This window comes from Setaria viridis, chromosome 2 (genome assembly GCF_005286985.2).
Source record: "Setaria viridis chromosome 2, Setaria_viridis_v4.0, whole genome shotgun sequence".
NCBI classification, from domain to species: domain Eukaryota; kingdom Viridiplantae; phylum Streptophyta; class Magnoliopsida; order Poales; family Poaceae; genus Setaria; species Setaria viridis.
Window position 1 is genome coordinate 20,264,419 of NC_048264.2, and position 15,244 is coordinate 20,279,662.

The 15,244-nt window shown below is 45.5% G+C and overlaps 1 protein-coding gene across 1 annotated transcript; it reads left to right on the forward strand.

The window, feature by feature from the left end:
• Positions 1-6,809: 6,809 nt before the first annotated feature.
• LOC140221855 (uncharacterized) lies at positions 6,810-10,403 on the forward strand. The gene is made up of 3 exons (XM_072291826.1): positions 6,810-7,359; positions 7,423-8,073; positions 9,811-10,403. Exons 1-3 carry the CDS (start codon positions 6,810-6,812, stop codon positions 10,401-10,403), a joined length of 1,794 nt encoding a protein of 597 aa, XP_072147927.1.
• The last annotated feature ends 4,841 nt before the right edge of the window (positions 10,404-15,244 follow it).

Below are 15,244 nucleotides of genomic sequence, written 5' to 3' on the forward strand. Positions count from 1 at the left end.
AAAAATATTTCAACAAGGATCCAGAAGATATATCAGTACATTTTCAAGAAGAATAATATTTGGAGGCGTCCACCAGTACATGGAATAAAGATCAGAGGAAACAGAAGCCAGGAGGGGCTAAACCGATCGGCCTAGACACCCTCAGGCCGACCAGCCTGGCTAGTTTCTCCCGTGGACCTTCTGAATTTTGGCGTGGATGATCCTCCAGATGAATAAAATAATTTTCTGATGAAGATTGAAGATTTTAGTACTTACCTTAGCAATTTATCTTTCTTTCACCTTCATGCTCGAAGACGAGCATCGTCTAAGCATGGGGGGAGGAATCATCGCATTATCTCTTACTACTGCTAAGTAAAGTACTATGTTTCAAGAAGTTATGAGGAGCAAAAGGAGTAAAAAGAAAAAAATGAGGAAAAAGAAAGAAAGATGAAAGAAGAGAAAAAGGAATGAAAAAGAAAAAAATAAAGGAGAAAAAGAATAAAATGCTCCTCGGTTTTTTGAGCCTCATTAAAGTTCTCAATGCTCTCAAGATTAAGGATTGATCCATACTCATTTACCAACCATGTGCAATCTGATTACGAGAACTTTATTTGTACCTTGCAATCAACCTTTTCCCTCGCACATATCCACTATCTAAATGTGTGTGTTTCATCCCTCTCCCTCTCCATTATTTATTTCCATGACCTTTTTGACAAGTCTCAGTAATCCCAATAGATCTCTCTCTCTTAGTTTGACAATATTTCAGATATAATGTTTTGCTCGGACTGTTTTTACCTACCAATCTCCACATAAGCCTTCCACTTTCGTATATGAGTAGAATATATTGCAAAGATTATAGTATAGGCTTGAGTGACTTGATCAGATGAGTGGTTCCACTAGCTTTTGCAAGAGAATCTCACTTATGTTGGATTTGCATCTTTTTGAAAAACTCTTCATGATGAAACAAGGTAAAGGTCTGAAGTTCACTTAAGTTCAAGAGCATTATATTTATTTTATTGTGGCATGTTCTTTATTGCTAGCCTATCTTCCATGATGAAAAATAGCTGGTCACAACTTGAACTTTAAAACTGAGTGTCTTGTTATGTGTCTTGTTCTTTATTGCTAGTCTATCTTCAAATTGCAATGTGCCTTGTTCTGTAAAACTGGGTATAGGGAGACATCGAAGGGCAATGCTGATTTCCTGATTAAGCAAGTATCCTGCACTTACTTGAGGACGAGCAAGGTTTAAGCATGTGGGATTGTTGATGCTCGTTATTGACACACTTTTAGTGCCATTTGAATAGTGTTTTTATGCATATTCTTATACTAACACGCCACTTGGCAGCTGAAATACCATATTGCAAAATCATAGGAAATATGACATAAATGAAGGGTTTTTCTACAAGTTAGATTTGGACCTGGACTTTGGACAACACAAGAAGTCTACACGAGAAAGACGACCGGCCTGGACCAATTCACCATCCAAATGCGTCCACATTCGATGAACCATCATTCAAGATGACTTAGAGGTGAAAATGTGGTGATTTGGCAAGTCAATCTCGTGGTCGAGCTAAGGGAAACTCAAGATTGGAAGGTTAGAAGGCCCGCGGAACTAGTAGATCTTGCACGAGGCATATCTCATCCAGACTCCGATTGGGACGAATTTGGTATCTAAATTGCATGGCTCGAAAAGATCTACAACTTCCATATAGAAAGTATTTGCGTTTGACGCCGGGAAAGTGGCGAAATCGCCTAGGCCAATCGGCCTAGCCCGTTTCTGGCCCCGATCGACATGCCCTTCACCCCACGACACATCTAGACTATAAATATGTCCAATTTTCATCGGCACACGAAATCCATCCACCAGAACTTGACGAAACCTAGGGCATTCACCAGAGGGAGTTGACGGCCGCCGCAAATCTTTGAAGTTGTCTAGGAGATGGCTTAGGCCAAACCCTAGCCGCCATGACCTTCCCTGCGCGGTTGTGCTATGGTGGAGTTCAGGAGCTAGTTGTGATCATCAATGGTATGTACTCGGAGGTGATGATCTAAATACATCTATTATGTGAGCAATGTTCTTCTTGTTATCCGATCTGTTAGCGACTCAATGCCTCCTTTTAAACTTTCTACTTATCATGAATATGCTTGTTCCTTCGTCTAATTCGCGATTAGACTACATAGCATTCTTTTATGTAATCATGGTGATTAGATCTAGTATGTTGATCCTTCTTGATAGCTAGACATGTCCATCTATATTCATGCCCTTAAACTGCATGCGCCGATAGGGGGATCATGACGGGGTCTCATTCTGTGTAAGGTGGGGGTTTTCGGGCGGTTGAGTAGAGGTAGTAGTTTAAATATTGCTTTAGATGAGATGCATGATGTGCTTGATCATTGGGTGGAACTACAACTAGAAGATGCTAGGCTTTTGCAGCCCTCGGTGATGTTATATCATATATATCTGTGGATGTGATCTACCCTTATTCATGATACCAACATTTACAACAAGTTTGCCTTCTTATGCAATCTATGCTTCATGTTAGGATAGATCCTTTGGACTAGATAGAAAACCCTAGCCAGTTTATTGCTAATCCACAGATTGATAAACCTTGGATGGAATACTATAAGGGAAAAGCTACGATGATCCGTGCGCTTGTGGTTCACTAATCGTCGTGCTAACTGCCATCAACACCATCCTCCTCGTCTTCTTTATCTCCAGTGAGGTGCGCCTGAAAGTGCGTCTTGGCCCTCTAAGTGGGTTTTGGTGTTGATGACGTGCATAATTAAGGAACTAATGATTTTATTGAGGAATTGGTAGGCTCAAAGCAAAAGAATAATAAGATGCAAGAAAGTACCTCGAATTTGTTGAAGAACGGTGTTGGAGCTTAAGAAAAGATCGTTTATCATTTTCTAATTCTGAATTTGAGTATAGCAACACCGTACTATAAAAGGGGATGCGGCTTGTTGACTTGAAGATGTCAAAGTGCTCATTTGTGATACTAACCACCTATGAGAGACACCTTGATCACACACATGCAGTTTCTCACTAATTTTGCATTTGTCGAAAGTTTCGACATATGTGGGGTGCTTAGCTGTTTTATTTGAACAGGGTTGGAAGTTCCGACCAAGTGTCGGAAGTTCCGATCAAGTGTCGGATGTTCCGACAATCACTTAACAGAATAGCAACAACTAGTTTTTGGGGCTTGGATATTTATACCACCTCAGGCCCCCATTCATTTGTTGCTAACCTAACCCAAGATAAACACCTCCTAAAGCATTCAATACTCCTCCCCACTCCCTCCTTGAGCTAGGGCTTGGGTGAGAGAAGAATTTGAGGTGTGTGAGTTTAGCTTTGAGTGGGAGGTCAACCAAGTTCATCTCTAGAGCACTTGAAGCGTCTTCAGTCTTTGATTTGCGTTTGTTACTCTTGAAACTTGCTTCTAGACGGTTCGACATCGCCCGTTTGAGCGTTGTAACACCCAAATTTTTAAAGAATTCAAATTCACTAAAATTGCTCAAATTAGGATGTCATTTAAATTCTTAGGCATACTAATTTTCATTTTTCTCCAAATTAAATTAATTCATCATAGGAGTTATTTGTGCATTCATGCTGGTGCATTTATTTTGATTGCTTGAGTTTGAATCAAGTTTGAATTTCAAATTCAATTTCCACTTTTCAAAACCTTTTCCTTTTCCCTTTTCCTTTTCTTTTCCTTCTTCTCCTCCTAGGCCGCGTTCTCCTTTCTTCCCCTTCTTCTTTTTTTCTTTCGGCCCAGCCGCTTAGCAGCTCCTCCGGCCTGCTCATTTTCACCGGCCCGCGAAGCTTTCCCCCTCCGCTTTTTCTTTCGCCGGCCCGCGAAGCTCGCCTGCCCTCCCTTTTTCCTCTGCCGGCCCACGAGACCACGCCGGCCCAACAGCCGCGCCAGCCTGCTTACCGCCCGCGGCCACTGACGGGTGGGCCCCGCCGTCATCTTCCACCTCCAGTCTGCTCCGCCGCAACCGCCGCGCGAGATCTCCGCGCGGGAGCCGCCTCCCCGACCGATTTGAACTCGTCCGCCCCTTATCTCTTGGCGCAAGCCGCCGCCATCTGCCCCTATATAAGCCGCCGCCCCTCCCGGCCTCGAGCACCCCGCGCCAGCACCGAAAACCTAGCCGCTGCAAGCTCCAGCGCCGCCGCCACTTCTCCGCCGCCAAGCGCCGCCCTCCGGTGAGCCTCGGTCATCATGGACCGCCAAAACGAGATCGCCGTGTTTTCCTCTTGCTTCTGGTGTTCTCCGCGTGCGAAACCGAGCCCCGGAGTGCCGTTTCGGCCAACTCCGGCGACCCCACGGCCGCTCGCAGCCGCCGGCTGCCTTTTTTTCGCCGCCGCCGCGCTACCGCCGACGATCGTGACCGTCGGATCTAGATCCGACGGCTCACGCGGGTCAACCGAACTGCGTACTGGTCAACCGCGCCGTGCCACGTCTCTTTTGCACTTAAGCCCTCGCCTTTTCCGCAAATCAACCCGCGGTCCAGATCGCGTTGAAATATTTACAGATCTGCCCTCGCATTTTTCGGTTTAAACCCTGAGTTTTCTAAGAATCAACCCTTGATTTGCCTTACACTCCACTATTCCCCACGACTTGTTGAGTACCAACCATAAGTGTACTCACCCTTGCAAAACCGCTGTTCAGACCAAGCTAATTTGGAGGAGTATCTGCACAACTTTGAGGAGTTCTAGGCGTACGATTCTTCAGTCAGGTGCCTATGGTGTCTTCGTCGTCTTTGGAGTTCCGTTGCGTAATAATTTAGGCTTATGTTTTATTGAGACTTTCGGTCATGTAATAATGTTTAATACTCCCTTTATTCGCTTTAGCACTGTCTTCGTTATTCACTATTGTCATACATGTGTGTAACTTGATCCTGGCGCACATGTATTGAAAGCACTCGGTTTTGTCCTTAAAATCAGGTGTGACAAAAGTGGTACCAAAGCCGTGTTGACTGTAGGACGTTAGCCTAGTTAGAAAATGGTCGTATTTAAGGATTATAATAATCTAGTAGCCATTCCTACCTTTTCTTAATTTAAATCTACTTAATATTCTTAAACTTGATTTGTCTCATCCTTGTTGCTATTTTTATCTTGGTTCGTTCAAAATTTTATTCTAAAAATTTTCTTTTTTCTTTCTGTTAGATGGCTCGCACCCGGTTGACAGCACACAAGAGCACCCGTCCCCCGCGTCACGGCATCGCATCGTATCACCCCATGGAGCCTAGAGAAGAGGAGGAAGAGGAGGTCTACTACTTCCAAGACCCGGGAGATGAGACTGACGAGGACGCCATGCTCGTGGAGCAGGAGACATCACCGACACCAGCACCAACACCAGCACCTGCACCAGCCCCGGCACCCGTACCTGTCATCGACATATCGGACGAGGAGCCCGAACCAGAAGAGCACCCAGCACCGGAGCCAGAAGCAGCCGCACAAGCTCCCGAGCCCGAGAGATGGATCAGGTGGGTAAAGGAAGACTATGGACAAGGAGTGCACATGGCTGACATGCTGAGGTGGACTTGTCATCACTTGGGATACACCATGAGGCCTGTCTACAAGTGTGCTCGGTTCACCCACCCTCGCTATCCCACTTTCTGGGAGGTGAAGGTTATCCTTCGTGAGGAGCATGAAAGAGGATGGGAGGTGGTGGCTGTTCACCATGATGTGGCGATGAGGAGGACCATGGAGGCCGGTATAGCCGAGGTAGCTAGGAGAACACTTGAGGTCCTCTCTCACGAGGAACAGCCACGGCTACAGTACACATATCGTCGGTACCTTCCGTCCAGGGCTAGTGGAGAAGCAAGAACTTTCATAGCTACTCATGATGGAGTTGACATGGCCACGGACTATCTTCGCAAGTACCTGTCTGCAACTCTCACCGCCTTGAATGAAGCAAACAACACCGTCTTTGAGACTCAACGGGAGCTTCATGAAGTTAGGTGGGAGAGAGATGTATTAGTGGCTTCTGCGACAGGGGCACCGCCGCCGCAAGAGGATGCCGACTATCCCGCTTCGTCGCCGTCACCCAAGCGTCCCCGCTACAACTCACCTGGCGCCGCCGCAGAAGATCTTTAGGAGTTAGGAGTGTTAAGTTTAATTTTTTTGTAATCGTTAGTCGTCGCTCGAGTGTGTTTAGTTTAAAGTGTGTTTAGATGCTTGGTTTTGTGCTAAATGTTTGAGTTGGATCTTTGTAATGAGTGCGGTATGTGGGGTAATTGCCACACAATACCGGTCTTAGTAATAAAAGTTCTTGGTTGGGTTTTAGTTCTGTTCTAAATTAGCTTCTAATCTTTCTTAATCTTGATCTCCCATTTGTCTAAATCTATCCGTCATGCAAGCTATGAGATGTTTAATTCTGTTCTCGACATTAATTGACATGTCAGTACTGTTTTAGTTGTATCTCGAGCTACAAAGGTCCAAATGACATGAAATCAGTGGGGGTAGTTTCAGAATTTCGTGGAGTATTTTCTGTACATTTTTCAGAATTTTTGGAGGATTTGTCTGGGAGATATATGTGAATTAGTAGAGCAATCAGAATCTGAAACTGTCGACCGACACTGTCAGCTTGTTAATTTTGTAACCCGAGATCTAGAGGTCCGATTGAGCTGATTCTAGTTGGGTTGGTTTACAAATTTAGTATGTTACGACTTGGTAATTCTTCATTAATTTTGGACACTTTTTCTGCCGGCCACCTCTAATTTAACGGAGCTAACAGAATCTGCTTACTTTTATATCTGGTCGCTTTATCTTTCTCAGTTATCTCTTCACACACATATCTAAATCTATTGTCTCTAACGCTCAGATGGTAAACACCAGGTCCGGATCAGGAGTTGACAACCCCGTAGTGCCTCGTCACAGGGACAATAGCAGCAATCCCAACTCCGCTCCGCAGCAGAATCAACAAGCACCTGTAGGGATGGAGCAGTTCTTAGCAGCCCAGACTCAGCTCCTCGCCGGTCTGACCAATACTGTGGCAGCCTTACAGGCGCAGCTGAACAACAACAATAACAACAACAACCAGCAGCAGCCACCACCAAGGGATAGGCACAGGGAGTTCATGAGCCACAAGCCCCCAACGTTTTTACATTTTCCAGACCCGCTAGATGCTGATGACTGGTTGAAGACTGTGGAGAAGATGCTGGACATTACCCAGTGTTCTGATAGGGAGAAGGTCCTATATGCTTCAGGACGCCTGGAAGGACCAGCTGCCGATTGGTGGGATGCTTACACCACCACCCATGTCAACGCTAATAGCATTACTTGGGAGGAATTCAGGACTAACTTCAGGAGTCACCACATTCCTTCCGGATTAATGAAGCTCAAGAAGAAGGAGTTCCTTGCTCTTAAGCAGGGTAATATGTCAGTGGCTGAGTACAGGGACAAGTTTGTCTAGTTGCCCTGCTATGCTCCTAAAGATGTTGGAGATGATGAGCAGAAGCAGGAGTTGTTTTTGGATGGTTTGATTGGACCACTCCAATACCAGCTGATGTCGCACACCTTCCCTAGCTTCCAGAAGATGCTGGACAAAGCGATTGGCCTGGAGCACAAGAGGAACGAGCTTGGGGAGATGAAGAGGAAGTTTAACTCCCAGTCACCGTCGGGAAGCAACACTCGCCCTCGTTTTGCTCCACAGCAAGGGACACCACACCACACAGGGGGTCCGAGTGTGAATTTTGGGCAGCAGTCATTCCAGCGCCCCGCTCAGCAGTCATTCCAGCACCCCAGCCCCCAGTTCCAGCGTCCAGGGATGCAGAGTCCGCGCCCCAGCTTTTCGCAGAATCGCCAGATGACTCCTGCAGGCGTTCCAGTGAGGCCCAATGCTCCAGTGGGCAACACTTGCTTCAAGTGTGGTGAAGTTGGCCACTATGCCAATGCTTGTCCTAAGAGGAGCGTGCCATCTACTCCCGTACAGAATAATAGCACTCCTCGGCAGAATCAGCAGGCGCAACAGTCAAGGAACGTGAACCAAACTCCGCAGCGCTCTCAGGGACAACAGAACTATGTGCGTGGCAAGCTGAACCACGTGGATGTTGATATCGCTCAGGAGGCTCCAGACGTTGTGCTCGGTATGTTTCTTGTCAACTCAGCACCCGCCTCAGTATTATTTGATTCTGGAGCATCCCATTCTTTCATTACTGCACAGTACGTAGCTAAGCATAACATGCCCATTAGTACCATGCCACGCCATATGCTAGTCAGCTCACCAGGGGGGAACATGAAAGCATTATATCAGTGTAACCAAGTGAACCTCAAGATAATGGGCAGAGATTTTCCAGCTAATCTTATAGTGTTGGAATCAAGTGGAATTGATGTGATACTCGGTATGGGATGGTTGAGCAAGTTCGACGCAGTGATACAGTGTGCAAAAAGATCGGTTCTTCTCACAAGTCCAGCAGGGGAAAGGATTGAATTTGTGGCTACTCTACCTTCAGCAGCAGATTGCGCCGTTAATCAGTTGGCTGGAAAATCTTTGGAAGATATCAAAGTGGTGTGTGACTATCCGGATGTGTTCCTCGACGATTTACCAGGTATGCCACCTGACCGTGAAATTGAATTTGCTATTGATCTTTTACCTGGTACTGCACCTATCTCCAAACGTCCTTATAGAATGTCGGTTGAGTAATTAAAAGAGTTGAAACAACAATTAGAGGAATTATCGGCAAAACAGTTTATTCAGCCTAGTTCATCACCATGGGGAGCATTGGTTATCTTTGTGCCAAAGAAGGACGAAACTCAGAGGATGTGTGTGGATTATAGGGCACTGAACGAGGTAACCATCAACAATAAGTACCCATTGCCTCGCATTGAGGATCTGTTTGATCAGATGAGAGGAGCTAAGGTATTCTCCAAAATTGACTTGCGATCCGGTTATCATCAGTTGAAGATCAGGCCGTCTGACATACCCAAGACTGCTTTTACTTCCAGATATGGTCTCTTTGAGTACACGGTAATATCATTCGGGCTGACAAATGCTCCAGCTTACTTCATGTATCTGATGAATAAGGTATTTATGCAGTACCTGGATAAGTTCGTTGTGGTGTTTATTGATGATATCATGGTTTACTCCAAGAGTAAGGAAGAACATGAGGAACATTTGAGGTTAGTGCTTCAGAAGTTGAGGGAGCATCAGTTGTATGCAAAATTCAGTAAGTGTGAGTTCTGGTTGAAGGAGGTCTCTTTCTTTGGTCATATCATCTCCGACGGTGAAATTGCAGTGGATCCAGGCAAGGTCAGGGATGTTTTGAAGTGGAACCCGCCGCAGACAATAACTGAGATTAGGAGTTTTCTTGGACTTGCAGGCTATTATCGCAGGTTCATCGAAGGATTCTCCAAGATAGTGAAACCCCTCACTACGCTGCTATAAAAAGGAAGGGAATTCAAATGGACAGAGGCATGTCAGGCCAATTTTGAGGAACTGAAGAAAAGGTTGACCACAGCTCCAGTATCGGTAATGCCAGATCTGCACAAAGGATTTGACATATATTGTGATGCATCTCGACAGGGTTTAGGCTGTGTTTTGATGCAGGAAGGTCATGTCATAGTCTATGCTTCTAGGCAGTTGAGGAAACATGAGCAAAATTACCCGACTCATGATTTGGAGTTAGCCGCAGTGGTACATGCCTTGAAGATTTGGAAACACTATGTTCTGGGGACTAAGTGTCAGATCTATACCGATCACAAGAGTCTCAAGTACATCTTCACTCAGAAGGACCTTAACCTGAGACAGCGACGATGGTTAGAGCTTATCAATGATTATGATCTGGAGATTCACTATCATCCTGGTAAGGAAAATCTGGTTGCAGACGCTTTGAGTCGGAATGGTCATGCTAACCTAGCCTTAGCATTCCAGCTATCTGACGAGTTGATGAAAGAATTTGAGAGGCTTAACTTGAGCGTTGTTGCGCATACTGAGGGAGCAACGATGGAAGTAGAGTCAACTCTAGAGCAAGAGATACGAATAGGCCAGCTTGAGGATGCCAAGGTCAAGAAAATTAAGGAGATGGTAAAGGAAGGAAGAGCCACAGATTTTACAGAAGACTCTCAAGGAACTTTATGGGTCAACGGAAGGATTTGGGTACCCGATGTGGGAAATCTCCGTGAGACGATCTTGAAAAAAGCTCATGATTCAGCCTATTCTATTCACCCCGGTAGTACCAAGATGTATCAGGATCTTAAACAGAGGTATTGGTGGCCTGGAATGAAGAAAGATGTAGCTGCATATGTAGCAATTTGCGACATATGTCAAAAGGTCAAGGCTGAACACCAGAGACCAGCTGGGTTACTTCAACCATTGAAGGTGCCGGAATGCAAGTGGGAAGAGATTGGAATGGATTTCATTGTGGGTTTGCCTCACACCCGAGATGGGTATGACTCCATATGGGTCATAGTGGATTGATTGACCAAGGTAGCTCACTTCATACCGGTAAGGACTACTTACACCGGGTCCATGTTAGTAGAGTTGTATATGGCAAGAATTGTGTGTTTGCATGGTGTGCCCAAGAAGATAGTGTTTGACCGAGGTACGCAGTTCACGTCACGCTTCTGGCAGAAGTTGCATGAATCTCTAGGTACAAGGTTAAATTTCAGTTCAGCTTATCACCCTCAGACGGATGGACAGACTGAGCAAACAAATCAAATACTAGAAGATATGTTGAGAGCATGTGCATTGAAGCATGGAGGCAGTTGGGACAAGAGTTTACCCTATGCAGAGTTCTATAATAATAGATATCAGGCCAGTCTCAAAATGTCGCCGTTTGAAGCTTTGTATGGTAGGAAGTGCAGAACACCCCTTTATTGGAGTGAGATAGGAGAAAGTCAGTTATTCGGACCAGAAATTATACAAGAGGCAGAAAGATAGGTCCAGATCATCCGAGAGAACTTGAGGACTGCGCAATCTCGACATAAGAGTTATGCTGACACCAGGAGAAGAAAATTGACCTTTGAGGTAGGTGATTATGTGTATCTCAAGGTGTCGCCCATCAGGGGTATGCGCAGATTTAAGGTCAAAGGAAAGTTGTCACCTCGATTCATCGGTCCGTTCAAGATTCTTGAGAGAATGGGACAGGTAGCCTATCGACTGGAGTTGCCTAATCAGTTGTCAGATGTGCACGACGTGTTTCATATCTCACAACTTAAGAAGTGCCTCGGAGTTCCCGAGGAACAGTTGCCTATGGAGGAATTGAATGTTCAGGATGACCTCACTTACACGGAACACCTCGCTAAGATTTTCGATACTTTGGAAAAGGTTACCAGAAACTAGACGATCAGAATGTGCAAGGTTCAGTGGAGTCACCATACAGAGGATGAGGCAACTTGGGAAAGAGAGGACGAGTTACAGAAGGAATTCTCCCATCTCTTTGCAGGATCTTCCGAATCTCGAGGACGAGATTCTTCTTAAGGGGGTAGGATTTGTAACACCCAAATTTTTAAAGAATTCAAATTCACTAAAATTGCTCAAATTAGGATGTCATTTAAATTCTTAGGCATATTAATTTTCATTTTTCTCCAAATTAAATTAATTCATCATAGGAGTTATTTGTGCATTCATGCTGGTGCATTTATTTTGATTGCTTGAGTTTGAATCAAGTTTGAATTTCAAATTCAATTTCCACTTTTCAAAAATTTTTCCTTTTCCCTTTTCTTTCTCTTTTCCTTCTTCTCCTCCTGGGCCACGTTCTCCTTTCTTCCCCTTCTTCTTTTTTTTTCTTTCGGCCCAGCCGCTCAGCAGCTCCTCCGGCCTGCTCTTTTTCACCAGCCTGCGAAGCTTTCCCCCTCCGCTTTTTCTTTCGCCGGCCCGCGAAGCTCGCCTGCCCTCCCTTTTTCCTCCGCCGGCCCACGAGACCGCGCCGGCCCAACAGCCGCGCCAGCCCACTTACCGCCCGCGGCCACCGACGGGTGGGCCCTGCCGTCATCTTCCACCTCCGGCCGGGACTCTGCTCCGCCAAAACTGCCGCGCGAGATCTCTGCGCGAGAGCCGTCTCCCGAACCGATTTGAACTCGGCCACCCCTTATCTCTTGACGCGCAAGCCGCCGCCATCCACCCCTATATAAGCCGCTGCCCCTCCCGGCCTCGAGCACCCCGCGCCAGCACTAAAACCCTAGCCGCCGCAAGCTCCAGCGCCGCCGCCACTTCTCCGCCGCCAAGCGCCGCCCTCCGGTGAGCCTCGGTCATCATGGACCGCCGAAACGAGATCGCCGTGTTTTCCTCTTGCTTCTCGTGCTCTCCGCGCACGAGCCCCGGAGCGCCGTTTTGGCCAACTCCGGCGACCCCACCGCCGCTCGCCGCCGCCGGCTGCCTTTTTTTCGCCGCCGCCGCGCTACCGCCGACGACCGTGACCGTCGGATCCAGATCCGACGGCTCGCAGCGGCTCAACCGAACCACGTACCGGTTAACCGCGCCGTGCCGCGTCTCTTTTTCACTTAAGACCTCACCTTTTCTGCAAATCAACCCGCAGTCCAGATCGCGTTGAAAATATTTACAGATCTGCCCTCACGTTTTTCGGTTTAAGCCCTGAGTTTTCTAAAAATCAACCCGCCGTCCGTTTTGGAGTTTTTGCGTGTTAAACCTTCAGTTTATACGCGTAATTATGTATAAGCCCTCGGTTTTTCACAGTTTGATCCTAGAAGTTTTGTTTTTCTCGCAGAAAAGCCCCTGGATCTTGTTTTAATCATATCTTTTGCATCTTAACTCCGTTTCTCGCGTTCTTTATATCCACGTGTTCGTTTTAAAGCGTAGATCAATTTTAAAAGCTTGTTTTCTCTGTTTAATTGTGATTGGTGTACTGTTTCTTACCTTTTGCTCATGTTTATGTGCTCGTGTGACGCGTGTAGACGTTCAGCAGTTCAAGGGATTTGAAGACCAAGCCTTTGAGGAGTACGAACAGCAGGAGCAAGGCCAAGAAGGCAAGTCGTGTCCTTGATCACTACTTTTCCGTCCTATACACCTTTACTTTCTCGTACTCAACATTTATGCTATGCACATGTTAAGATTAAATTGATGGGTCCCAATTAAGGTTCGCCTAGATTGAAATTACCTTTGCCTTGACCAACCGGGTTTACTTTTATGTTGGGTAGCTCATGCTTAGTGCTTACTTGTTATATGGTGATTTAACTAAACTCAATGTTTAATCTTGCTTTACTTCTATTATACCTTTCATTAATACAAGATCACTATTGTTTAAACGGAACATGGAGAACCACCCAGGAAAACAGTGCTACCACAAGACTAAATGGCTCTGGTCTTAGCTGAATAATTAGAAACTCTAGTTTGGGGTAATCTTACCGAAAGGGCAAGAGGGGATGCGTTCATGGGATATAGCACTCGCTCTCGGGGGAAGTGGGCTTGGCTAAGACACTATACCCACTAGGGGACTGCTATGTTCTTCTTCGACCTGAAACCTTAGCGAGTTACCACATTGCTAGCGAATCTTTGTAAAGGCCTCGTAGCGTCCCTATGCAATCACACCTCGGAAGTGTGGTATGGTGCCTTGCAAACACCGCATGGTTGGGTCCAAAGTTCTTTTGAACTTTTACGCGACTTGTGGGTAAAGATGTGCCACATCTGCAGAGTGTAAAACTGATCGATCAGCCGTGCTCACGGTTAAGAGCGGCCTGGACCCTCACATGATAATATTATCGAAAGATGGATTTAAATTGTTGTCATATCATTTATGGTTATGTTATTGCTTTATTTATGCTCATGTTTAATTTTGGAGGTATAAACTTACACTTAGTTAATTGCTAATAAAACTTGACCAACTTAATTAAAAGCTGATGCTAATTACACCTTAGCCATACCTTGATTTGCCTTACACTACACTATTCCCCACGAGTTGTTGAGTACCAACCATAAGTGTACTCACCCTTGCAAAACCGCTGTTCAGACCAAGCTAATTTGGAGGAGTATCTGCATGACTTTGAGGAGTTCTAGGCGTACGGTTCTTCAGTCAGCTGCCTGTGATGTCTTCGTCATCTTTCGAGTTCCGCTGCGTAATAATTTAGGCTTATGTTTTATTGAGACTTTCGGTCATGTAATAATGTTTAATACTCCCTTTATTCGTTTTAGCACTGTCTTCGTTATTCACTATTGTCATACATGTGTGTAACTTGATCCTGACGCACATGTATTGAAAGCACTCGGTTTTGTCCTTAAAATCAGGTGTGAAAAGCGCCCTCTTGTTGTGGTGCGCCCGGGAAGTTTGTATTGCCCACCCTCTTGGAGGATTCATAGTAAGTGACTCAATCCTTCTTTGTGGTTGATAGAGAGAGGTAAAGGGTTAGTGAGGACCCGGCTCTTCGTAAGCTCCTCAACGAAGACGTAGCTTCCTTTGTGGAGTGAACTTCGGAAAACAAATCCTTTGTCTCGTGTGCTTATTGTGTTCTTCAAGTTCTTGTTGACCTAGAGCTTGATTTGTGTCGATCTACATACTTGTGAAATTTCTCTCATAAAGATCAAATGCAATAGTCTCTATACTTCTTTGCTGAACTTTTGATTCAAATAGATTATTCTGAAACCTGTTTTATTTTGAATTTCGTAGAGTACTTTTTACTTTGTCGGAAGTTCCGCCCCTGTACTGGAAGTTTCGGCACAGTGTCGGAAGTTCTGACCCATTTAACACTGCTGCGAAGAATTTTCAGGTTTTAAAGATCGAGCCTATTCACCCCCTTCTAGGCGTCACATGATCCTTTCAATTAGTATCAGAGCCTAATCTCTTGATTAAGGCTTAACCGCTAAGGGATTCAAGATGTCTCAAGTTGGGGATGGTGCCGCCGCCGCTGAAGAAGCCGCTGCTATAGTTTCTGCTAATGCAGGCCTTGGAGGAGGTCCCGTGGATCCTCAAGGCTAGCTACCAAGGAGTCGCCCACTCTCTATTCGTGAAGCAAGTTCCAATGACGATTCTAGCTCAAGTGATGATCTTGAGGGTGAGGACTTGGAAGCAAAGAGAAGAAGAAAAGAGAAGATGAAATCCAAGATTGAGAAAAAGACGGAGAAGTTGATGATGAAGAGGATACAGGAAGCAAGGGACAAGCATCCTTTGTATGGGTTACATCAAGTTCCTCATAATTATGCAAATGCATTGTCTTAATATCCTCCTTCACAATTTCAATCGTTCCACTTGGGAAAATCTTCTTACTTTAATGGGACAGATTATCCCAAGTGGTCATATGATATGAAAATGCATCTCTACGAGCTTCACCCTTCTATTTGGGAAGTTGTGGTTGTAGGTGTAACTCCAC